Source organism: Polypterus senegalus, chromosome 8 (assembly GCF_016835505.1).
Source record: "Polypterus senegalus isolate Bchr_013 chromosome 8, ASM1683550v1, whole genome shotgun sequence".
Classification (NCBI taxonomy): Eukaryota; Metazoa; Chordata; class Cladistia; order Polypteriformes; family Polypteridae; genus Polypterus; species Polypterus senegalus.
Window position 1 is genome coordinate 23,484,358 of NC_053161.1, and position 10,691 is coordinate 23,495,048.

Here is a 10,691-nt window from a genome sequence, read left to right on the forward strand (position 1 = left end):
TAGTTACATATTGCGTTGTATATAAAAATTTCAGTTTTCTTTGCTTATAATTAATCTAAAATCCAGGGAGTATGAGCCGTTGGTTGTTTTCAAACTGATTCGTTGACGATCGTATTAGGTTAACACTGAACGCGGTAAAACGTAGTGAAACAATGGAACAAATCAAACAGAAGCATTATATCGAACAGTTTAGTCTGCACCAGATAAAAAAAACAAAAAAAACTCATTTGCTGCTTGAGCAGAGGCTTACTTTTATCCAAACGTCGCCTCAGGCATCGCTTTGAACTTATTTTTTCTTAGTGCTCCTTGTTTGTTATTTTTTCAGGTTGTATGCCATACCCTTTCTGCTATAACGCGTGTTGTAAATAACAAGGACATTATTTTAATCTTTCACGACACAAAATGTTAGGTGCGAAATTCAGAAAGTTGACTTTTGTGAGTGGTTCGGAATCAATTGCAGAGACGGCACAAACTTGACTTTTAGCAGATGAGAGTGCGCCCGTGTGACAAGCCACTCTGTTATGTAAACACGCGTCGGTCCTTTGTTTTAAATCTCTGCCGTGAATCTGAACTCTTTTTCTCTGTAGATGACAGTTTAGCATCTTAGCAACAAGGCTAGTTGCCGGGGCCCCAGGGGCAATGCGCCGCATGCTAATGAGGTTGCATTACTGTTATTCCATAGGTAAGCCCTCCCTTTCTTACTCTCACCGAGGCGCTCGTGGCTCGCTGTGCCGGGAGAAGACCAAGCAGGCGCGCAGCCGCGCTCGAGCAGGCGCGCGCGCATTCGGCAGGGAGGCGGGGTGAAGCCGCCCTGTCAGTCCCCTCCCACCTGTCCGTCTATGTTTTTTCTCACCCAGCCACAACTGTCAGCGGCGTGTGCATCGCAGCGCAGCTCAGCTCAGCGCAGCACAGAGCTCGGGGCGGATGCAACCATCGAAGAAACTGCATCTCGTCGACAGTTTGATTTGCTTGCTTACCAGCCAAAGGTGTGTTTTTCTTTTGCCGTCGTTATCCCTTGGTTGTCGAGCTATGCCTCTCATCTTAGCATCGCAAGACACAGGTGCTTCGAAAGTTTCTCACGGAGATGTGGCAGCCACAGACTTTCAGAGCATCTAATTGAAGTGACCAGGTTGCTGCAGTTGAGGAACCTGAAGTCGGAGGTAATCATTTAACAGTTAGTTTGTCGGGTTGTATATTGTCTTCCTGTGAATTGTATTTATTAGAAGGTAATGGTAAATGTCACTTTAGAAAGCAGCAAAAAGTTCGTCGGATCCTGTTGTGTACCTGATCACTACCCAATAATGTTCAGAATATGCTAGTTCTGCAAAGGAAAGTAATGTGTTGTACTATGAAATGTAAACCTGGATTTTTTTTTAGAATCTATCAAGCTAAATGCTCAACTTCTGCAGAATCATTAATTATAAACTCTCGAACGGTCTCTTTATGGAAAAAATATCTTAAACTGAAAAACTACAAGGCAATCTCTTACTTTCTAGAACTGTATTGTAGTGCTGACAATAGAGCTTCATCTGTAAATAATATTTTAAGAAATTGTGCCACTAAATGTCAAAACTGCAGAGAAATGACTTAATTGGTAGCCCTTGGGTATTTATTCTGGTTATGAACTGTGTTTATCTGCCTTTATCTAGATATTTACTCACTTTTTTAAAGATTAGTAATGTTGTAGGATATTCATTTTAAAAGCCTGCCCTAGTAACAGTGAACCAAACAATTAAATTATCCCCTGTCTGCAGTGAGGTGTACAGGCTAAGGCACTAGACTTTAACCTACCAAAGGTTGTGGATTCCGCTTCATCGTGTCACCATATGAAAGTCACTTAACCAGTTTATGCACCAGACATCACATACTGTACAGTCTGTAGAAAAGTTCTAACATGTCCTGATCTTACAGGTTACCATGGGTAATAGTGTCAGGCAATATTGCTTTTAAACTTACAATGAGCTGGATGACACCTCATAAATGCACAGCCAACCAATAATTATTTAAATATTTTTTACTGATTTTTCTATATACCATATCAGCGATAAAATGCAATTGTTTTTGTTTAAATGTTTTATGATACAACAACTCTAAATTGACCTGGTATGAGTAAGGCTCATTTGTTAAGGCCAGATTGCCAAACATGCACATGTTTAGGATGAGGCAGAAAAGAGTGCCAAGGCAAATACAGCAACAATATGCAAACTTCGCACAGACAGAAATAGGTTAAGATAGGAACCCAGGCCACTGAGACTGTGCTGTAGCAATTCAAAGCACTGCCCCAAAATCCTGCCAAATGTTTGGAATTATGTACTGATACTGTTCACACAGCAGTGAGTACTGAGCTTAAGTTTTATGTATCTATTTCTAAAGGATATTTATATTATTGTACTAAGAAAGACCAAATTAAACTAGCCTTGAATATACAGTATCTCTAATTCTGGTTGTTGTATATTATATATCCAGCCATATCCTGCAGGTGGACATTTACTAACTTCTGAATTATACTCCAATTTCTCTTCACAAAACCAGTTCCTACTTTGGTTTTTCTCTGTTTAATTATGATAGAGGCTTTTTTAAAATGTATTTCTGTAAAATATCTCTCAGTCTTGAAATAACTTTCATAACAATTTTATAACATATATTATTGCCATATTATACCTAAATAAGATTCTGTTCACTTTTGTTTTCTGAGTCATTTTAACTGTCATTTTCATAATAGATTTCTTCCTTTAATATTTCAAAATAGCTGACAGCTTGCAAAGAACGGGCCCAGGTGAAAATGGTTATATCCTATACAGTATATGAGTAATAATTGAGTCTCAGTTATATTTACTACAGTATGTTATCATCATAAGCTAAAATGGCTGCTTGAACAAAATATTTATTGAATTTAATAAACCTTCATGACTTTAGATACACGTACCATTATTTGCTAAATTCTTAAATCTGTATCTAGAAATGTGCAGTTAATACAGAAAAAGAGAAACAACAGTTTTAATTTAGTACTCCTGTCAGAGTAGAATATAGAATAAATCAGCCCTTGATTAGGAAATTGCTTGGAAGAAAATCAAGCACTCTAGTGCAACCCAAGCATCAAGTCCTGGAACCCCTAATCAAATGACTTAACTAAATTATTGAGTGCTGTAACACATAAAATTTATTTCATAAACTACTGTGAGTATATAGGATATATATCCATATTGTGAATGAAAATGCTTTTTGAGAGTAATATTTGTAGATTTACAATAACCACACTCTACATGTCCTCATTAAGGATATAAAACAGTCTGTAGACATCACTGTGTTTACCACTCTTTCTTTGTGTTATGGGAGGAAATCAGAATTATAGAAAGAAAAAAACTAACAGATTCAAGGAAAACTTGCAACTTTCACAGAGTAGACACACAGAGTATGGAACCAAGCCCAAACATTAAGCGATGGAAACACAGCCTTTTGCAGCATATTAGTTAACCTTAAATGGAAATATTATTATGGTTACCATTTTAAGAGAAGTAATACATAAAACTAATGTAAAATTTCTAGGTTAGCATATTAGTCCTTTATATAAAACAGATCAAGTTTAGATTTTATAGTATACCATCTGCATGTGGTTTTCAGAACAGAAAACAACCCAAAGACTCCCTAGCAGTTTTACTATATTTGTGAACTAGGAGCGGTGTCAACGAACTCTTCAGAATTATCAGGTGCAGAGGACCTGTACTCACCTGTACTTGCTGCCCCACTGGCTTTCGTAAGAACACACTGGTGATACCATATCTAAGCCATATTGCTGGCATTTGAGTCCTATTAATCTTTGTCTTTGGAAAATACCTCCAGATAGAGAGTGTTTTTAAAGAAAACGTCAAGCCTTGCCCTCCATTGCTGAGGTATTTCACTTGGAATTTCTTCGTTTTGACGTTGTGTCTCTTCATCTGTGTCATTAACACAATGTCGTTGTTGCCCAGCGGTGTTTGCTGCACACAGGTATTTCATAGCAAGCGGCAAAAAAATGTAAAAGTGCATGCAGCCATCTAGTGGCTCTGGTTGAGTGTGAGCAGAGTGGACTGCTCCATACACACACACACACACACATATGCACAGGTCTTTCATGTGTATATGTCTAATAATACTTTTGGTTTATAAAACCTACAGTAGATTAAAAAGTGAAAGCAGTTGTTTTTTGATTTTGTTGATATATATATATGACTCTAAACCCTTCAAAATATCACTTTCAGCTGTACTGATAATACCGTTGCTTTCCCTGTGGTAGAACTGGTGTTTATGGAATAGAGTTGGATTGACAGATATATCTTGCTGTACCTAAGCTTTTCATGTGGTACTTGCAACAAGAGTAAACAAATCACTCACTCCAAAGCCACAGCTTTTTATTATTTTTAAAATGATTTTGACCACATGCTTTACTATGGACAACTGCCAGATGGTGAACTGTTTGATTTGCAAATCACGGGTCCTTTTTTACAGTATTATGGACAGATGTGCAAAGAAAATAATCACTTTGTCAAGGTTTATTAAATTTGCTTTCACTTAACTAATACAATAGCTGTGGCAGTATTATTGGGTTGAAATAGTAGGGGATTTTCATTTTGGAAGATAATTTTAGTGTTATACAAAAGAATCACACCATTTGTCTTAAGCTTAAAGTGATTCCAATCATGTCACAATAGTCAGATCTTTAGTGATACATTGGAAAAGATTTGAGGTTTTGCTCTGTGATTCTGTGTTCAGTTCTTAAAGTATGTGATATTTGCCAACAAACTCTGACAGAATCATATATTGACTTTTAATGATAATAGTAAAACAACCCATAAAAAAAGAATATAAGGAGGTGTCAGGTAATAATGAATAATTCGGGGAGGAGTGATAGCCAACAGCACACACAGTCTATATAGCTGATTGATAAAATATGTGGAAAATGTTTGCACCATCAAATGAGTGTTCAAGCTAAAATATACTGCTTTTGACCTTCTTGATTTTAGGTCATTCCAGTCAGTTCATGAACACATTTAATCTACTTTCACTGAAGCAGGTACCTATCCTTGCAGCTCCAAAAACCTAAACTGGATACCTCTATAATGCTGCATACATTCACCCCTGTGACCCGACATTTGCGCGATAGACATATGTGCACCAACAAAATAGCGCCGATTAAAACGCGCTGTCAAAATCGCGCCGACAAAATCTCGAAAGTTTCATTAAATATGAATTACTAGTTTAAAGCATATATAATAATGTTAGAAGTCAATATTATGAGACGCGGCATGCCATCAGCACCTAGATAGTCCTTAAGATTACGCCCTGCATATGTGGGAAGAATTGCAGCAAGGGTGTCCCACTCTCTTGGCCTCTCTCGCGATTTTGTCGTGGCAATTTTGTCGGCGCGCATTTGTCGAAAACCAGTTAGCGGGTTTGTCGGCACTCTTTTATTTGTCGTGGTTTTGTCGGGGCGCATATGTCTATCACGCTTTTGTTGGTGAACCATTCACCCCCACACTGTCTTATTAATCCAGTTAATATCTGCCAGTTTATCTAACATGAAAACCTTTTCCATGCTGAGATAACTTTAAAAACTATTTATCCTTTTTATACAAGCATATTCTTTAATGCGTTATGTTTTTTTTTTCAATAACCAAACACTGTTTGAAAGTTTACATTGTTTAATCTTGCATAGTTCATAGCCATTTCGAAAAGCGTAATAACATATCTGACAGCCTGTATAAGCTCATACAATAAAAAAATCATCATTTTTGTCCCCTCCAACAACCACAACAATGTTATTCAAAGGGACATAATGATTTGTGCTATTAACAAATGTAATTTGAAAGAAAGACTCCTTAAATCACCATTGAATGTTGCGTGGTCCAAAGAATGTGTAGTAGAAAAAATTCTGGAAAACATAGTACAGTTATTTTATTTCACGTTTTGTGGTATTACAAAATCAAAGCCAGTTATTTTATTATCTTGCTCACCTCAATGCTCTGCTTTGTCTAGTTTCTAAAAAGAACTTTGAAGGATCTACAGCCTATTTCATTGTATACAGTGCATTTACTGCATCCCTGTATAGCCTCTGGTTTTACATAATCTAGTATTAGACTAATTAGTTAAGAAAGTACATTGATGGTTAAATTTTTTTTTCATTTATCACTCAATGGCCTGTAGAGTCAAGTTAAATTATCTCAAACAAATAAAGAGTCTCAGAGAAAGAGAGAGGGAGAGAGAGGTTGGGAGCATGCACTGATGCGTTGTGTTGCTGCACCCACCCCATGGAAACCACCTCAGGAGGAACATGAGGAAGTGCAGAATGTGGCTGGGACAATGGAGTTTGTAGGGTAACACAATGTAGGGATATGTCTCAAATAATACCTCCAGATGATAAAGAAAAAAACACAATGGTGGCAGAAAATTTCCTGCAGAAGCAATTATGGAAGAATAGAGGCTGCCATTTTGCAGTTCATCTCATAAGTGTGCTGCAAAGCTTTGGAGAACATTGAGCGTGAGCATTTGCACACACCTTAAGAGACAAATATCTAGTGGAAACATACAGTATAGTGCTCCTATGGGATGCAAAAGGGCAGGTTTCCCTGCATTGTATAGGAATGCTTTGATGGGCCTCTGGCCAATGAGAAAATGAGGTCAAGAAGAAAATGAAAGAGGTGGCAACATCCCCTGGCTAATAGAGGATCCATGATTACAGAAGGGAATGTATTGGGCCATGCTGACCCTGTAACAGAGGAGGATGAGGTGGGGCTGCTTTTTAGACCTGAGCTTTTTGGGGCAAAAATTCCCTGGGTTAAATCAACTCATAAAATAAATAGACGTTTTGGAAATGATTTTGATAACAGGCTATTTATTCTTCCTGCTACATCAGTGTAACTGCAAGGGTGTGCTCTTAAAATATCCTCATAAACAGAATAATACCAAAGTGGCCACAGTATGGTAAAAATGCAATTATTACATGCAAGAGAGTGATAATTGAGTACCAGCTTAACAGAATAATACCAAAGTGCCCACAGTATGGTAAAATGTTATTATTACACCCAAGAGAGTGATAATTAAGTACCAGATTAACAGAACAGAAAGAAAATTGTATGGGTTTTACTGTCACAGGGTCACGTCCAAATGTGTTTAGTTTATTGGTTTGTTCACTTTCCCATCCACCTACTACATTAAACACTTCCTATATCTCTAATGTTTGTATCTACTGTATGTCTGGATTTCAGCATTTCGTCTTTTGACCAATTGAGTGCCCTGTCCACACTGAATTAGTCTCTGGCTATCTTGGCAGCTTTAAACCTAATTTCAGGGTAATTTTTTCAATGAACTACAGGCTATACCTCCCTCTAGCATCTTCCTGGAACCCTTAATCCCCAAACATCCAGGTGTATATGACAGGGAGAATACATCTACTGTATATACCCTTATGTAGTAGCCTCTATGCTTCAAGCTTAGCATCTGTAGACCCCCTAATACTGTCAGTGTGATTCTCTCTCATGCATGAAGCTGTTCTACCAGACTCTTTCATGGTCTGCACTATCCTAGTGAGGCTTTCAACCCCATCAACTGATTATCAGCCAGCAAAAACATTCAGTGAAAACTGTTACAAAACCTTTATTTCAAACATTTGAAATTATGTATCCAAAGAATAATTATTTAAATGCAGTTACTATATTTTATGTTTGAAGAATTCAAATGAAAGAAGAAGTGTAATAATAACTTTAATGAAATATGATTTAATGGTTTATGACATTCAATTTGTTAAATTCACAAACCATTAATACAAGGATGATTTCTATAGGCAATTGTTTATTTGTTGGTTTGTGGCAAAGATGCAGAACTAAGTTTGTGACTTAGCATGTGTGTTTGATTTATAATGGAGTATTTGAAAAATGATTGTAATTTTTCTGAATTTTTTCAGCTGCTGCACAGAAAAGCAAAGTTGGAACTGGATGTGAAATGGTTAAGTCCATGTTGTGTATTTTTCTTTTAAGATTGATTCCTGGAAGAGTGATAGCATTGTTTGAATCTCCTGAAGACGGATAAGACATAGTCACAATGGATTTAACCTGGTTTCAGTTTTTCTCTCTGCACAGAGGTCGGAGACTGAACCCCAAAAGCATACCTTTTGCTCTTTTACTTTGTGCAAGTTTAGCATGCAGCTCATTTGGAAGCTGCCCGGATGTATGCATTTGTGCTAGTGACATTATAACATGCACCAACAAGAATCTGTCAACTGTACCTGCTATTGTTTTCAAATTTATTAACAGACTTGACTTAAGCTACAACAAAATTACTATTCTCAGTGGTGACTGGGCTTCACGTCCCCTTGATAAACTTAACACACTCATTTTCAGTTATAATTCTATAAGTACAGTATCTTTGGGAGCTTTTCGTAATGTAGCTAGTGTCCGCTACCTTGACCTGTCATCTAACAGACTGAACACATTAGATAAAAATATGTTTCGTGATCTGAAAGAATTAGAAATCCTGCTCCTGTTCAACAATGGTATTACTCAAATTAATTCTGGAGCTTTTGGAGGATTGGAAAAATTGCAAAAATTGTATTTAAGTAAGAATTTTCTCTCTGAATTTCCCATGGAACTCTTGTTTAGCAAGTACAGTCTTGCACAGCTTGAACTGCTTGATCTATCTTCTAACTTAATCAAGGAAGTGCCTGTCCAGAAGATCATTGCGCTTCCAGCAAGACAACAGTATAGGCTGTATCTTCATGAGAATCCATTTATTTGTGACTGTGCATTGCAGACTATGATACTTTACTGGAAGAAGAGGAAATTTCGCTCTGTCATAGAATTCAATAGTGATTATAATTGCTTCAGCCAGTCCAGCCAGAAAGTGCCCATTAATCCTTCACCTAATTCTGATGACTTTATGAACTGTTCCAACAGCACTATCAATGGCTCTTTCTTTTTCTCAGGAATGATTTATGAGGTTCGCATTGGTGACAGGCTCGTGGCACATTGTGACAGTAAAATAGCTGATGTGAGCTCAAATTTCTATTGGGTTACTCCAAGCCAAGAGCTCATTCAGCCAGGTGATGAGACACTCAACTTGAAGGTTTTCCATAATGGAAGTCTTGAACTCCACCACGCAAGACCTGAGGATTCTGGAATCTATAAATGCATTGCAGTTAGCAATAAGAGGAAACTAAATGAAACAGTAGAAGTCACATTTAAAGTAACCAATTCTACTGACAAGCCAAGAGCACATGAAACATTTAATACCGCCTTTACAACACTTGCAGCATGTGTAGCTAGTATTGTTCTAGTTTTAATTTACTTATATTTAACTCCTTGCCGATGCTGGTGCAAAGCTAAGAAAACAGAACGGAAGCAAAATGCGGGCAGTGGCCGGTCATCAATATTAAGTGCTGGTGTATCTAGTGACATTCACTCAGAAAGAAAAACCAGTACTGGTAAAAGAGTGGTGTTCGTGGAGCCTGGCATGGAAAATCAGCCAAGTCAAAATGGGAAAGTAAAATTACTTTCTTCTGAACAAGGCATGACTGAAAGCATCTTGAAAAACAGCAGGGTGAAGTGCGATTCTGACTCAGTAACATCACTGTTTTCAGATTCACCTTTTGTTGCTTAGTAGTATTTTCCTAAATCTGCATAGAATTGTGGTGGTATTAGTCCAACACGCGCTTTTTACAAAGACAGTTTTTTAGCAACTTCTTTATCAAAACAAAATGCATTTATAACTCGGAAGAATGGAGGAAATGGCATGTACACTTAGTTTAATTATTGTTCCTGACCAGCAATGATAAAATCTTTATCTGATATTTTTGCCTTATTTAGGATTTATTCACATCCAAGACAAATCATACATTTAGTCTTATAAAGTAAAATATGAAATTAAATTGGGAGTTGAAACTGGTCTTACTGCAAATCATAGAAAGGGAATGCTTGTTATACTAAAAGAAAAATATAATTAAAAATGCATTTATATTGTGCAGTATATGTAAGAGTTATATATGCTTCAGCATCAAAAGATTTATATTTCTTTTTAACTTTTAAAGATATAATTTTTATATATTTATTTATATATTTACAGATAATTAGTTTACAGTAGGAAAGACTGTCTAAATGCCACTCTCAGATATTCCTGAACCATCCGATCTAGAAAAGGCTATGTGCTGGCTCAGGGAATTAATTGGGTGTGTTCTTTGCTGGATCAATTAAAGGGATGTTAAACATTATGTTATGTATTGCTTTCATTGTATAAAAAAATCAGACAAATGCAATTATTGCCAGGCCTCTGTGAGTGTGTGGCAAGTTTTGTTTTAAACATGCACAAGGTAACTATTGTGTAACTATGAGTTTATCAGAAATACAGTTAGAGTGTTACTCTGTTTATAGACATTGCAAATGACTTTACTTTAAAGGGGACTATATTTAAAATGGTTTCAATTAAGATTTGCATATTTTTTCCTTAAAACACATATTTATTATGCTTCCTTTTGCTGTCTTTTTCTGCATACATAGCCATGTTAACTTCGATTTGTTTTCAAATATTTTGGCCTACACTGTACATTTTGCTAGTGTTACTATGTAACTTTACAGTATAACATTTTGCCTCAAAAGTACATTTTTATTTGCTTGACAAATAACAAGGGTTATTGTTATTCACAGAAGAAATTTGTGATATGTCGAACT

The 10,691-nt window shown here is 36.6% G+C and overlaps 1 protein-coding gene across 2 annotated transcripts; it reads left to right on the top strand.

Moving 5' to 3' along the window:
* The first annotated feature begins 842 nt into the window (after nucleotides 1–842).
* Nucleotides 843–10,291, top strand: LOC120533837 (amphoterin-induced protein 2-like). Of its 2 annotated transcripts, none has more exons than XM_039760868.1 (2): nucleotides 843–1,160; nucleotides 7,937–10,291. In XM_039760868.1, exon 2 carries the CDS (start codon nucleotides 8,074–8,076, stop codon nucleotides 9,625–9,627), a length of 1,554 nt encoding a protein of 517 aa, XP_039616802.1. In that variant the 5' UTR covers nucleotides 843–1,160; nucleotides 7,937–8,073; the 3' UTR covers nucleotides 9,628–10,291. The 2 variants fall into 2 exon arrangements, with proteins under 2 accessions (XP_039616802.1, XP_039616803.1); XM_039760869.1 differs by having other exon boundaries at nucleotides 843–986.
* Nucleotides 10,292–10,691: the final 400 nt, after the last annotated feature.